Consider the following 16,267-nt stretch of genomic DNA (forward strand, 5'->3'; position numbering starts at 1 on the left):
GGAAATCTTATTATCTGCTTCTTGCTGAGTGAGGACTCAAACCAATACTTGTAGTGTTTAATGACTAATGGTGGCCTTCCTGCATTGGGAGGAAGGAAGGCATTGAAGTGACGTGCTTGGAAATGGAAATGTTAACCTATAGATGTAATTTTCACCTAACCCATCTGGATTGGGTCAGTCTCCCACACTGCAGCCTTTTATTGAGACAGTTGTCAGTTTCCTGTCAGTGGCTTTGGTGAATTGATGCCCTGTTGCCTAAGCCGGGCAGGTGTCCCACATCCTGTGGTTCAGTTTTGCTTCCTAATGGCAACAAAAAAAGGAAAACTGCTGTCTGATTAGGAGTGATTTTAGTTTATCACTTTAATTTTCCGTGCTGATAGCAGTTAAATTACTTCTCAATATACATGGTATGGCTCGGCTAATCTGTATTAAACTTTCTGGACTAAATTGCCTGTGCCCTGAAAAGTGGGTGGGAGAATGTGTATTTCATTAGGCTAACAGAAACATAAGACAAAATAATAGGTGTCAGTTACCCACCTGCTTGCTGTGTCCACAGGAGTAACTTTTTTCTTGAATACGAACTTTGAACACGCTATCATGTGAGATTTAAGCTGGTGGAAAATGAATCCAGTGAAACTTCATAATAGTGTTACAATTCCAGTTGATATAACTGGACAGGAAGATCCTAGAATGGAACTCTGACTCCAAAAACTGTAACTTTTACTTTTTCTTTCAAGGGCAGACAGTGTCACAGCACTGCTAATTAGGTTTAATAACATTTTTTTAATTAAACCTATAAATGTTGGATTATAATACCATACTCCTTTACTCCCTTTTAGTTTAACAAATACATGCAGGTTTTAAGATTTAATGCGGATAACACAATACATTGAATCTACAATGGCCTCATTAACTCACACGCATGTACCTTTTTTAAAGTACACAAATTGGTTGTGGGAAAAGATACACTCCTTTGAACACAAATTAATCTCCCATGGATTTCTCCCCCGAATGCCCCCTCAGGTGATTGTCATATGATTTTCCAAACTCTGTTTCCAAAACATGCCTTCACATATAATAATACTTTCACATAATGGTTTGCATTCCAAACATCCAGCCCAGATTTTACAAATGGCCATTTTCTGCTCAGCAAATCCACTGCAGGATTTTGCACCAATCCCTTTTGGATTTTTGTCTTGACAGCTTTTACACACACACCCTTATTATTCGGGCACCAATTCTTGCACAGTTATTTCAATTAATGTCTCAAATTGTAGTAAGATATCTCAAACCTGGGAACCACTTCAAATATTTTTCTGACTTCTCACTATCCAGTTCCATTTCAGTTTTGTGACTTGAAATGGCAGTATCCTTTGTACCCAGTTCCTCTTGTTCCTTTTAACTTGAGATTTCCTGGAAACTCCTCTCAAAAGAACAAAGGAAAAGCTTTTTTCCCGTGGAGCCTTTAGTTGCTCAGCAATGCCTGCATACTCTCCCCATGTCTGTGTGGGTTTCCTCTCAGTTCAAAGATATGCAGGTTAGATGGATTTGTCATGCAAATTTGCCCTATAGTGTCCAAAGATGTGTCGATTAGGTGGATTAGTCATGCTAAATGTAAGCGGGGGGGGGGGAAGCCTGAGTACGATGCTCTTTTGGACAAACAATGCAGACTGGATGGGCTGAATAGCAGCTTTGTGCACTGTTGGCATTCTATACTTATGCCTTTTATTTATTCTTCATGCTGTAGTGCTCTCTGAACACAATAGAATCCCAGTTGGAATCAAAACCATCCCCCGCACAAAAAACACCTTTGTCCAGCATAAAATCTAGCTATAGGTTTCTTCCAGGCACAGAAACAGCTATATATTATTTCTAATGTTTACCCATACAAATATAAATCCCTTAAACCTTTGGTTTCCTTACAAAATGGTTCACAGATACAAAATCAGCTCAGATATACAAAGAAGTTAATAGGCTTTGCTTTACCAAATCACATTTGCTGTCAGTGGCAATTGAGAAATCCAGGCCACCATATCGTGTTATCCTAACATTCAAATAAAGGTTAAATTATTCAGTAATTCAAATAAGGAAATGACACTGGAGGCTTTTGTGATTTCAACTCAACATAATTGTAAAAAGTAAAACCGAGACCTGCTGAGATTTTCCAGCATTTTATATAAATAAAATTGAACACCTTTGAATTAAGCATAGGGAGGTTATGGTTGTATTCAGAAGTGAAAATATGGGGTTTAGAAAAGCATTACTGTAGCTTCTAAAAGAATTGCAGTGTAGCTTGATAGTTCAAATGGTTCTCTGCCTGCAAAAGATGAGCCTTAGGAAAACATTCCTGCGTTCGATAGCGACAGTTTGGATTTAGATTGCAACTTCTGTGACTTAGTATGTTTAGTTAATCCCTTGTTGTGCATTGAGTACAGATGTAACGGTTTGGTTAATTTAGTTGGTCTAGGCCTCTGAGAATTACAAGAATCTTTTTCTTTCTGTATTGTGATCAAGAAATGTACCAAGTGTTTTTGAGGAGCAGACCATTTTGTAATTTATTGAAATGACATTTATTAATTGCAGAATCCTTTGCATATAAGGCAGTTCACTATAATGATTTGTTCACTTGGCTGGCCTCCAGTACATCAAAGAAACAAATTGCTTTTACATAATCACTTTCTTTCCCTTGATCCGCTAAGAAATTTTTTGTCTTTATTTAGTTGTTCCAAGTGGAAACGTTGGCCAAGGAGGCTTCTATGGGAGTTCTGAAAGATCTGATGCATGGATTAATATTATTGATGCTAGATTCCCGTTTAGATGACTTGGATGAAGGTCCACAAGTTATACGATCAGTCAATCTGCTGATGGTTAAAGTTCTGGAAAAATCAGACCCAACCAACATCTTGAGGTAAAAGGGGAAAACTGAGCTGAGCTATATTTGATCATGGACATATACAGGCTCTTGAAATTTGTCTCCTTTGGAACTTGGTTTAAGAACTATTATTTCAGTCAAGTGCCATCAACATTTGAAAAGCACCCCATTGTGGTTCAAAATATGCTATTTGAAGTTTTAACAAGAAAAGCAAATGGTGGCAATACTAAGGACAACCAGTATCTGTGGAGTATTGAAATTTTAAGTGTTTGTGAATATTAGTGGGAGCCTTTCTGGAACAGGATAGAAACATTAAAAAAAAATTGATTCGTACTAATTCACGTTACTTCTGTTGATCTGGGCCACGATGTGGGTATGCTGGCGTTGGACTGGCGTAAACACAGTAAAAAGTCTGACAACACCAGGTTTTAATCCAGCCGATTAAATCGGTTGGATTAAAACCTGATCTGGGCCACAACATGAAGGCAAGATTCTAGACGAGTACCACATGCTTCCTTGTAGAGAAGGCAGGAAAATAAGGTCAGTTACAGGTCAACAGACCGGAACGATGCCTTATTTGGCCCCTAGGAAAGCAAGATTGTTCTGAATCAGACATGAGACACTTTTCAATGATGCAGCTTAATGAAAGCAGTTTTGAAAGCTGGATTTCACAATTCAATCTTTCGATTAATCAAATGGACCAAATTCACTGTCTACTGTCCATTTCTCATAAAATAGCAACAATTACATCAGTCACTAAGTTAATTGCATGCAAGTGTTTGAGTATGCTGTCCATTTTGCTCCACGACATTCACTATTTACTAAGAGCATGGTTCTTATAATATTTTCCCAACGTTTTCCAAGGCAGTTGCCATCAAGGAAGCCTCCCATGCACTGTTCTGTGCCATGGCTGCACCAGTGGAATGAAGTCTACCGTTTAATCCCAATTTCTAATAATCACTAGAGAATGTACAAGATGCCTGTTCCGTACATACGTTGCCTCCAAAGTCCACGAGTTTTACGGCTTCTTGAGCTTGCTATCTGGCACTACATAAGATTTTATTAAACTGAGTACAGAAGTAAAGATGTCCTGCTACAACTTGGTAAGACTGCACCTGGAGTATTGTGCACAGCTTTGGTCTCATTATCTAAACAAAGGTATGGGGAGTGCAGCAGAGATTCCGCAAACAAATTCCTGATAAGGCAGGATTGTCTTAAAAGAAGAGATTCTCCTTAGTTAGGCCGCACTTGGAATATAGTCTCCATGCTACCAGAAGGATGTGGAGACTTTGGAGAGGGTACAGAAAAGATTTACCAGGATGTTGCCTGGTATGGAGGGTATTAGCTATGAGGAGAGCTTGGAGAAACTTGGTTTGTTCTCACTGGAGCGACAGAGGTTGAGGGGACACCTGATTAGAAGTCTACAAGATTGAGAGGCATGGACAGAGTGGATAGTCACAAGCTTTTCCCCAGGGTGGAAGAACCAATTACTAGGGGGCATAGGTTTAAGGTGTGAGGAGCAAGGTTTAAAGGAGATGTACGAGGCAGATTTTTTTTTGAGTAGTGGCTGCCTGGAACTTGTTGCCAGGGGAGGTAGTGGAAGCAGATACGGTAGTGACTTTTAAGGGTCGTCTTGACAAGTACATGAATAGGATGGGAATAGAGGGATATGGTCCCTGGAAAGGTAAGTGGTTTTAGTTGAGTCAGGCAGTATGGCTGGTGGAGGGCCAAAGGGCCTGTTCTTGTGCTGTAATTTTATTTGTTTAATTGTGGACTAAGGGGTAAGCTAATTAAGACTAAGCTGAGGACAAATTTCTTCACTGAGTGGATATTGTGAACCTTTTGGAATTTTTGACCATAGGGTCATGAAAGCTCGATTGTTCAGCAATTTCTGGAGACACGTGACAGCAAGGAATTTGGAGATGGCAGGGGAAAGTGTCACTGAATCAGATTGGAGCAGGTTTGTTGGGCTGGAAGCAGATTTTGAGAAAATGGCTAGATTTGCCATTTATTCATTTCATCCCTGCTGTTGAAGGAGCCTCTGAGTGTCCAAGTTCTTTAACTTGCTATCAGCCAGATGTAAATTATTCCTGTTGACATGATGTGGGCTTCAAACATCACGGAATTCCACAGCTTTCAGCACGCTTTCAAATAAATTGTCACCTCAGCTTTAATCTTTATGTTTAACCTTAAATGGATGTTCTCTTTTCCCAGACCCGAACCACTGGAAACTCTCAAATTCACGAGTTTAACTTTGTTCCTGAAGAAATAGCAGTTATTCTTGGTTCATGGTGGTCTTAATTTGGAAGTAATCTCTTTTTAGAGCTTACTTTCCAATGGTTATCTAGTTCTGATGTATTGTTTGAGGCTGTTATTTATTGGAATAAAGAATCACTTTTTCATGTGAAAAACTAGAAGATTGTTTGGAGTCGCATGTTGGCCAGACCGAGTAAGGACAACAGATTTCCTCCCCTGAAGGACATGAGTGAGCCAGGGTTGGAGAGAAAAAAGCTCCCATGATGAGAGCAGCTAAATAATAAGCAGCCTAATGATCATTAATGAGACATTCATTGGAGGCTGAAGATGGAAGAAAAAAACTAAAGTATGGCGCTCCATTCAGTTACATATTTCTTTATCAAAAATCATCACTTTTTATCCAATGTAGTATAGTTTTATAATTATCATGCATTCTTTATCTACATTGTCTAAAGATGATCTTTGCTTTGCAGTTCCTTGATTGTACTTCTACAGGATAGTCTTCTGGCTACAACAAATAACACTCCAAAGTTTTCTGAGCTGGTTATGAAGGTAATGTGCCGTAACACTTGAAACATAGAATTTTAACTTTTTTTTTGCTTCTAAAATTCTGTGCATTCAAATTGGTTAAGTTTTTTGTTCATTATATTTTTAGTGTTTGTGGCGCATGATACGTCTTCTCCCAAATATTGTGAATATTATCAACGTTGACAGAATTCTTTTGGACATACACAACTTTATGCGGATTTTCCCAAGGGAGAGATTAAAACAAATGAAGTGTGATCTTCCCACGAGGACACAAAAAACATTGCTTCATACGCTTTGCAAGCTATTAGGACCGAAGGTTAGACGACTAATTTGTTATTTATTGTTGAATGAGCAATACAGTCATTGATGCCTCTGTTAAGAGGGCGCGTTTTCAGGAGGTCGTATCCAAGCCGGTCTCTTTAGTTGTATGACATAACGAGAGTAAGATGAAAAATAAACAAAGGATTTTGTGGTTCTATGTAAATTTCTATCTTCAGATTTTTCCTCTATTATATTTATCCAGGTATTTAATGATCGACTGTTGCATTAGACACCAGATCTGGAAAAGAGTAAATTATAGTTGTGCTCGCCAAGCCTTAGGTACCTTGCTTGCAGTAGGTGTGCTAGTTTCTCAGTTGAACTCTTTGCCCACAGAATAAGAAATACCATAAAGAAAAGTTTACATGTTCATTGAGAAACAGGTTTTAACGATTTTACATTTGGAAATTGAGCCTCTTCGTCTTCAGTTTGCTCTCCAATGAGAGGGTGCTCTTTTTATGCCCCGCTGTTTCTCCTGAATCGACAATTGTGGCTTGCACTTCACATAGCTAAATTTAGATGTGCACAAAGGTCTGTGATGGTCAGTTGCCTAAATGAGGGTAAATGCTTTCCAGAAATGAGATACCTTGAGTTTGGATTTCACTTCATTTCTCTCGAAGCAGTAATATAATTGTATCCACCATCGGACTTGGAAAGACTTGCATTTATATAGTGCCTTTAATGTAGTAAAATGCTGCAAGGTGATTCACAGGAGCAGTATCAAACAAAATTTGACACAATCTCATAAGTAGATAATGGAACAGATGAGCAGAAACTAGATTATAGGTAGGCATTAAAGAGCATCCAGAAGGAAGAGAATTTAGGGAGGCTGAGGTGCCATCAGCTGCCAGTGCCCCAGCCATCAAGAATTAGTGGTGTGCAAGATACCAGAATTGGAGGAGTACGGAGGGGCAAGGTGAAGGAGAAATTTCAAAGCGAGGATGAAAGCTTGCTCAGTCAATGAACACGGGTGATAGGTGAACACATTGATCCAAGTGGCATACCTCCACTGTCACTAAATCATTAGACTGATACGCCGTACTGGACGAGTAGAATTTTTCTGACAGAGGTCATGATCCTTTGGTCCTTGTCTCAAACTGTTTTCTTCAATCTGAGGCTGAAACAAATCTTTTGCAACCTTGGTGTCTCACTTGCCCCTGTAATCAGCCTCTGAGCAAGTATCAAATTCATAATTTAGCCTACCTGGTTCAATTTCCATAATGTTGCCTTGACAGCTGTTGCCTCAAGTCAGCCTTCATTACCTCTAGACTAAATTATTCCAGTATATGTATTACCAATTTCTCACTCTCTAACAATTGTAAACAGTCATCAGAAACTCTGCTCTAACATGGATCGTGTCTATTTTACCCAGTGCTCCTCTGCTGATTGAGAGTAGACCAATGGAGCAGCAATTAGCTGGGTTGGATTTGTCCTGCTGCATGACCAGTCAAGCTGATCCAGTACAGTTATAACATTGGCATCTATCCAGCAATTTGGAAAACTGGCCCAGTATGTCCTTTACACAAAAAACAGGACAAATCCAACCCAGCCAATTACTGCACCATGGGTCTGTTCTCAATCATGTGTAAAATAATGGAGGGGGTTGTCACCAATGCTATCAGGTAGCACTTGCTTAACAACCTGCCCACAAATGCTCAGTTTGAGTTCTAATGAATGGAGTCGTACCTGGCGTAAAGGTTGTGGTTGTTGGAGATTAATCACCTCCAGCTCTAGGACATCACTGTTGGCCTTCCTCAGGTTAGTGTCCTAGGTCCAACCATCTTCAGCTGTTCCATCAATGATGTTTCCTCATAAGGTCAGAAGTAGAATGATCACTGTGTTTAGCAGCATTTACAACTCCCTGGATACTGAAGCAATGCATGTCCAAATGCAGTGAGGCTTGGACAGAGGCCGATGGTGGTTAGTAACATCTGTGCTTGGCAATAATCATCTCCAATGACAGAATCTAGCCATCCCCGATAACATTCAATGGCATTACCATTGCTGAGTTCTCCAACATCACCATCCTAGGGGTTATCTTTGACTAGAAGCTGAATTGGACTAGGCACATAAATATTGTAGCTACAAGAGCAGATCAGAGGTTCAGAATCCTGCCGATGAGTGAGTAACTCATCTCCTGACTCCCAAAGCCTATCCACAATTTCATAAGGCACATGTCAGGAGTGTGATGGAATACTCTACTTGGATGAGTGCAGCTCCAAAAACTCCAAGAAGCTTAATGTTATCCAGGGCAAAGCAGCCCACTTGATTGGCATCACATCCACAACACCACACAGTGGCAGCAGTGTGTACTGTTTACAAGATGCACTGTGAGAACTCACCGAGCCTCCTGAGACAGCACCTTCCAAACCCATGGCCGCTATCACCTTGAAAGACAAGGGCAGCAGATACGTGGGAATACCACTACCAGGAAGTTCTTCTCCAACCCTTTCACCATCCGAACTTGGAAATAACTGCTGTTCCTTCACTGGGTCAAAAATCCTTGAATATCTAACAGCCCTGTGGCTGTACCTACAGCACGTGGTCTGCAGCAATTCAAGGCGGCAGCTCAACACCTTTGAGGGACAGTTGGGAAGGCAATGGCCTAGTGGTATTATTGCTAAACTATTAATCCAGAAACTCAACCTATGTTCTGGGAACCTGGGCTTGAGTCCCACCACGGCAGATTTAAAAAAAAAATCTGGAATTAAGAATCTTATGACCATGAAACCATTGTCGATTGTCAGAAAAATCCATCTGGTTCAATAATGCCCTTTTAGGGAAGGAAATCTACTGCCCTTACATGTGACTCCAGCGCCACAGCAATGTGGTTAACTCTCAACCCTCCAAGGGCAACTAGGGATGAGCAATAAATGCTGGCCAGCCAGCAACGCCCATGTTCCATGAATGAATAAAAAATAGTTTTTGCTACTTTTTTAACAAAAAGGACCCTTTCACTTTGTCAGTGGTGTGTTAATCATCTGTGATAAATGGAAAAATCCCTGTCCCCCATAATTGCAAAATTTGAAATGCTGGATATCTCCCAGTAATGTTTTGCTGCAACCTAGAGGGATGCTTTGCAAATCTAGCAGCTGGAAGGATCTGATATAAAATTACTTTTAAGGTATCTTAATGCAGCATAGATGCATTAAGATGTCTTAGAACAAGCTACCCATAATTTGCACTAAACTGACAGTCTGTCAGAAATTCAGACTGTTGATTTCCATCGACGTGGACTAACACCGGTTTGAGCTACATGTCAGATGACAGCTCTTAAACAGCTTTGTGGAATTCCTGAAATACACTTGACTTGGGTTGCTAAGCATTTAGCAGGCTGCGTTGTGTTGAGATGGAGATAGGAATGTGGCTTATTGTGTAATTGCAAACTCTGCTATTTTTGTGACTGCCTTTAAATGTAGTTTCCATTCATCATGCACCCTGATGAGAGCTAAATATTCATCATAACTTTGACATGCTGGAAATTTATTTCTTGAACTGATGGCGTCATGGGAATACCATGTCAAGCAAGGCATCTGAACATAAGAAATAGGAGTAGGCCATCTACCCCTCAAGCCTGCCCCACCATTCAATAAGATCATGGCTGATCTGATTGTGGTTCAGTTCATTTACTCACCTGCTCCCCATAAGCCTTAATTCTCTTATTGGTAAAAAAATCTATCTGTGACTTAAACACATTTAACGAGGTAAATGCTTCAATGGGCAGAGAATTCCAAAGATTCACTACCCTCTGGGAGAAGTTCCTCCTCAACTCTGTTCCTGACTCCCCCTTATTTTGAGGCTGTGCCTTCTAGTTCTTGATTCCTTTCTAAGTGGAAATAATCTCTCTGCTTCTACCGCCTTCATTATCTTGTATGTCTCTATAAGATCTCCCCTCAGCCTTCTAAACTCCAAGTACAGGCCCAGTCTACTCAATCTCTCTTCATAAGCTAACACCCTCATCTCCAGAATCAATCTGGTGAACCTTCTCTGCACTCCCTCCAAAGCCAATATATCCTTTCGCAAATAAGGGGACCAAAATTGTGCACAGTACTCTAGTTGCAGCCTCACCAGTATCTTGTACAATTGCAGCAAGACCTCCCTGCTTTTATACTCCAATCCTCTCGCGATAAAGGCCAACATTCCATTTGCCGCCTTGATCACCTGCTGCACCTGCAAATTGAGTTTTTTTGCGATTCATGCACAAGAACCCCCGAATCTCTCTGCACAGTAGCATGTTGTAATTTTTCACCATTTAAATAATTACTCCTTCCAAAGTGGACAACCTCACATTTGCCAACTTTATACTCCATCTGCCAGATCCTCGCCCACTCACTTAGCCTGTGAAACCTCTGTGCAGACTTTCCGCATCCTCCGAGCAATTTGCTTTCCCATTCATCTTTGTGTCATCTGCAAACTTTATCCCACACTCGATCCCCTCCTCCAGATCGTCTGTGTATATGGTAAACAGTTGAAGCCCCAGCACTGATCCCTGCGGCACGCTACTAGTCACCAATTGCCAACCAGAAAAGCACCCATTTATTCCAACTCTATGCTTTGTTAGATAGCCAATCCTCAATCCATGCTAGCACTTTACCCCTAACTCCGTGTACCTTAATCTTATGCAGCACCCTTTTGTAAGGCGCCTTATCGAAGGCCTTCTGGAAATCTTAAAAACAGCACATCCACCGGTTCCCCTCTGTCAACTGCACTCGTTACATCTTCATAAAAATCCAGTAAATTCGTCAAATGTGACTTTCCCTTCGTGAATCCATGCTGCATCTGCTTGATTCAACCATCCTTTTCCAGGTGTCCTCCTATTTCTTCCTTAATGATGGATTCCAGCACTTTGCAATTTGTAATAACAATGAAATATTGAAATTATTCCTTCAACTTGTTCATTCTAACATTGCTTGGATTGAGAGAATGCATGAATATTGGCCATTTTTGAATTTAGTCCCATTAGCCTACCAAGCACTATCTCTTTAGTAATCGGTTTAAGGTCTTCGCCCCCTATAGTCCCGTGACCATCAATTATTGGTACGCAATTTGTGTCCTCTACTGTGAAGACTGATACAAAAAAACTTGTTTAAGGCCTCGGCCATTTCCTCGTTTCCCAGTATTAAACCCCCTTCTCATCTTCTAAGGATCCAACATTTACTTTAGCCACTCTTTTCCGTTTTATATGTTTGTAAACCTTTACTATCAATTTTTATATTTTGTTAGTGTAGTTTCATAATCTAGCTTTCCTTTCTTTATTGCTTTCTTAGTAGTTCTTTTGTTTTTTTTGAAGCTTTCCCAATCTTCTAGTTCCCCACTAATTTTGGCCACTCTGTATGCAATGGTTTTTGATTTGATACTCTTTTATTTCCTTAGGTATCCACAGCTGGTTATCCCTTTTCTTACATTCCTCCTTATTCACTGGAATATATTTTTGCTGAGTACTGAGAAAAGTTCCCCTTAAAAATCCTCCACTTTTCCTCAACTGTCCCACCAACTAGCCTGCGCTCCCAGTCTACATTAGCCAACTACACCCTATCGTACTCCCCTTTGCTCAAGCAGAGGACACTGATTTGGGACCCTACTTTCTCACCCTCCATCTGTATTAGAAATTCAACCATATTGTGATCACTCATTCCAAGAGGATCCCTCACAAGAAGATCATTAATTTTACCTGTCTCACTATACAGGACCAGATCCAAGATAGCTCGCTCGCTCCCTCGTAGGTTCTGTAACATACTGTTTCAGGAAACTATCCCGACAGCACTCTAAGAACTCTTCCTCAAGTCCACCGCGTCCGACTTGAGTCGACCAATCAATATGTAGGTTAAAATCCCCCATGACTATTGCTGTTCTTTTTTTTACGCGCATCTGTTGTTTGCTTGTTTATAGCCCACCCCACCTCAAGTTATTATTTGGGGGCCTATAGACCATGCCCACCAGTGACTTTTTCCCCTTACTATTTCTTATCTCCACCCACAACAACGCCACATTTTGCTCCTTAGTGTCTATATTGTCTCTCACTAGTGCTCTGATGTTATCCTTAATTAACAGACCTATCCCACCTCCTTTTCCTCCCTATCTATCCTTCCAAAATGCCAATCTGGGCTGGTGTTTTGTGGTATTTCACTTTCTTTGCAGATGTCAAGGAAGAATCCACAGAATTTTGCCCCAATGTATTGGGCAGTATCGCTTGTACGTAGGCTGTGGAGCAATGAGGTTTCCTATGTTATACTTCTGTGGACTTTCATAGTTGTTATTTGATCGGAAGTCTGGCAAATATCACCCAGAGCAAAATGCCACTTTTTGTGAGTAGTTAATGCATGAATTGCAGCTGAAAGATCTCTTGAAAAGTTGCTTCCCCAAAGTATATGTTATTTAGCTCCAGTATTCATTCACAGCAAGACTATACCTGAAAGTGAAGAATTTCCTTTCTTATTTTGTGAACTAGTTAACCTTTTGTGCTCTGGCACCAAGTTGAGTTATGTTTTTTCCTTCTCAGTGCCTGCATTGAAAGAGCAATAGTGCTAATAGTCTCTGAATAAGTTTTAAAATTCAAAAATGGCCAATATTCATGCATTCTCTCAATCCAAGCAATGTTAGAATGAACAAGTTGAAGGAATAATTTCAATATTTCATTGTTATTACAAATTGCAACAGTTATGTGATATTTGCACCTCTAAATACAATTGGAAACAGGCAAATTAAAATGCTGTGTGATGCTTAACTTTCTCAACTACTCTTTTATACCAGATTATGGATCATCTAGTGCTGATTGAGAACAAGAATGAATCGGAACTGGAGGCCTATCTTCGACGTGTCACTAAACACTCCATGGCTTTGTCAGGTGGAAAGATTGATTCAGAAACAGAAAAGGGTGGTTCTACAATAGTATGTATCAAACTGGAAACTTGAGCAACTAAAACTTGATCGCAGTTTTGAGCCATGGCAGCTATATTTGCATGTGTAAGAACATTAATGTAGCTGCAAAGTAGAATATTTGAATTCTTCCACCGTCAGTTACCTATTGTATGTAAATTGGAGTTGCTGTTACCTTGGAATGAGGGAGGGTTGGAAGTAAAGCCATAAACATCAAAGAAGTTTGTTTCTTTCCTTTGCCATTTTGGCCAAGCGGTACAACTTCACTATCCAAGGCCTTGTTTTGAAAATTATCTTCACCACCACCACCTCTCCCCATTATCCTTGCCTAACTATAGCAAGTTCGAAAATTATCCATTTGTCTAGCCACAACAGCCTTTTGTGGCAAGTATTTCCAAATCTCTAATTCCTAATGGACACGTGCTTTTTAACCTCACCCCAGGAGAACCTAGTTCCAATTCGGATTTCATTCTGGATTTTCTCAGAAAAGGAAATAGTTTTTCTCTCTCTCATCAGTTTTATAAGATTGTTTTTTTTTTGAACACAGTTGGTTCCTCCCTTAACTTTCTATGTACTTAAACAAATGCAAACATAATTTAACTATTTTAGCTCCAGTATTACACTGGTTAATCAGCATCGCATCTTCTTCTGTGCTGTTCTACGTATCCTACTGGGTAAGCATCTCATGAACTGAAATGTGGTTCTCTAGACATATAAACATATAATGCTGTAACTATTCAGGTTGGGTAACATCTGAGAAGAAAGTAAGTTAATGTTTGTAATCTTTATCCTTCTATCAGAAAAAGCAGATGGAGAGGTAGGGAATGAAGAATGGAGGAAAGAACAGAGGGGGAGGTCATTGATGTGGTGGTAGGTGGGTGTAGTTTAATGACGAGAAAGCAATGCAGATGGAAATGAGACAGGAAAGAATGAAACAATGTCTAGAATCATCGGCACTGCTATTAGGAAAGAATGGGAGCGTTTCATCTGAAATTGTTAAATTCAGTACTGAATCCAGAAGGAGGCTGTTCAATCAAATAACTAAACTTTTTCTAGTCTCTGTTTAGTTTAATTGGAGGAAAACACATTGGTTTATTTGGTAGATGGCTGGGAATGCAGAGATCAGGGCTGGGGATGGAGAATTATCATAGCAAGGAACCAGAAGCTCATTCATACTGTCTGAATCACAGCATTAACATGCAGATACAGCAAGTCATTGGAAAGGCAACTGGAATGTTGTCCTTTATTGCAAGAGGAATAATGCAATATAAACAAGCAAATGTTGCTCAATTGTACAAGGCCTTTGTGACCTCATCTGAAGTACTGTGTACAGTTTTAGTCTCATTTGAAAAAGGATATAATTGCTTTAAGAACAGTTCAGAAAAAGTTCATTAGGCTGATGCAGAATATGCTTATACTCATTGTGGCTTGGAGTTTAGAAGAATGTGAGGCAATCTTATTAAAACGTAAGATTAAAGGAGCTTGACTGAGTGCTGCGAGGATGTTTCCCCTTGTGGGGGAGAAAGCTTAAAAATAAGAGCTCTCCCACTTAAGACCAAGATGAAAAGGATTCTTTTTTTTTCCCCCTGAGGTAGAATTCTCTCCTCCAGAGAGCAGTGGAGGCTGACTCATTTGAATATATTAGGGCTGAATTAGGCAGATTTCATCATAACATAAGAAATAGGAGCAGGAGTAGGCCATCTAGCCCTTCGAGCCTGCCCCGCCATTCAATAAGATCATGGCTGATCTGTCGTGGCTCAGTTCCACTTTCCCGCCCTCTCCCCATAACCCTTAATCCCCTCTCTTATCAAAAACCCATCAACCCGCTTCTTAAAAATATTTAGCGAGGCAGCCTCCACCACTTCAACGGGCAGAGAATTCCAGAGATTCACCACCCTTTGAGTGAAGAAGTTCCTCCTCAACTCCGTTCTAAACCGCCTCCCCTTTATCTTGAGGCTGTGCCCCCTAGTCTTACTGTCTTTTTTGAGCGGGAAGAGTCTCTCCACCTCTATCCTATCCATCCCATTCATCATCTTATACGTCTCAATGAGATCTCCCCTCATTCTTCTAAACTCTAGCGAGTACAAGCCTAGTTTATTCAGCCTCTCCTCATAGCTCAACCCCCTCAACTCCGGTATCAGCCTAGTAAACCTCCTCTGCACTCCCTCCAGGGCCAAAATATCCTTGCGCAGGTGCGGCGCCCAAAACTGCACACAGTACTCCAGCTGCGGCCTCACCAATGCCCTATACAGCTGCAGCAAGACCTCCCTACTTTTATATTCAATCCCCCTCGCTATGAAGGCCAGCATCCCATTCGCCTTCCTGACCACCTGCTGCACCTGCAAGCTGGGTTTTTGCGACTCATGCACAAGGACCCCGAGGTCCCTCTGCACCGTCGCCTGCTGCAGTTTTTCGCCACGTAAGTAATAGTCCTTCCTACCATTATTCCTACCAAAGTGGACCACCTCACACTTGCCAACATTAAATTCCATTTGCCAGTTCCTGGCCCATTCGTCCAGCCTATCTAGATCCTTCTGCAGACTCTCCACACCCTCCGCACAATTTGCCTTTCCCCCAATCTTGGTGTCATCAGCAAATTTCGACACCCTGCACTCGGTTCCCTCCTCCAGATCATCTATATAAATGGTAAATAGCTGAGGCCCCAGCACCGACCCCTGGGGCACCCCACTAGTCACCAACCGCCAATCCGAATAGCACCCATTGACCCCCACTCTCTGCCTCCTATTTGACAACCAATCCTCTATCCACGCTAACACCCTACCCCCAACTCCATGTCCCCTGACCTTCTGCAATAACCTCTTGTGAGGTACCTTGTCAAACGCCTTCTGAAAATCCAGAAAGGCCACATCCACCGGCTCTCCTCTATCCACTGCCCTAGACACATCCTCATAGAACTCCAGTAAATTTGTCAGACACGACTTCCCTTTAATGAAACCGTGTTGCGTCCGCCCAATCAAGCAATTCCCTTCAAGATGCCTCGCAATTTCCTGCTTAATGACGGATTCTAACATTTTACCTACCACAGACGTTAAACTAACCGGCCTATAATTCCCCGCCTTTTGCCTGGCACCCTTCTTAAACAACGGCGTAACATTAGCCGTTTTCCAATCTTCCGGCACTTCCCCGGAATCCAGCGACGTCTGGAAAATAACCACCAAGGCATCCACTATAACCTCCGCCATTTCTTTCAGAACCCTCGGATGCATTCCATCCGGTCCTGGGGACTTGTCCACAATCAGCCCCTCCAGTCTGTCGAGCACCACCTCTCTAGTAACAGTAATGTCATTAAGACCCTCCATTCCTACCACCTTTCCATCGCTAACACCCGGCAAATTATTCACGTCCTCTTCCGTGAAGACAGAAACAAAAAAGTTATTCAAGACCTTAGCCATATCC

At 41.1% G+C, this 16,267-nt stretch overlaps 1 protein-coding gene across 3 annotated transcripts in view; it reads left to right on the forward strand.

Annotated features, from left to right (window-relative positions):
- The window catches only part of ckap5 (cytoskeleton associated protein 5), a 131,942-nt gene that overhangs the window by 102,715 nt on the left and 12,960 nt on the right, over positions 1-16,267 (forward strand). For all 3 annotated transcript variants that reach the window (XM_080189866.1, XM_080189868.1, XM_080189869.1), the window contains 4 exons: positions 2,721-2,908; positions 5,602-5,680; positions 5,784-5,972; positions 12,725-12,862. In XM_080189866.1, coding sequence (XP_080045992.1) covers positions 2,721-2,908; positions 5,602-5,680; positions 5,784-5,972; positions 12,725-12,862 — 594 coding nt within the window. The remainder of the gene's footprint in view (positions 1-2,720; positions 2,909-5,601; positions 5,681-5,783; positions 5,973-12,724; positions 12,863-16,267) is intronic.

Source organism: Carcharhinus amblyrhynchos, chromosome 6, assembly GCF_965287045.1.
Source record: "Carcharhinus amblyrhynchos chromosome 6, sCarAmb.v2.hapA, whole genome shotgun sequence".
Lineage (NCBI taxonomy): Eukaryota > Metazoa > Chordata > Chondrichthyes > Carcharhiniformes > Carcharhinidae > Carcharhinus > Carcharhinus amblyrhynchos.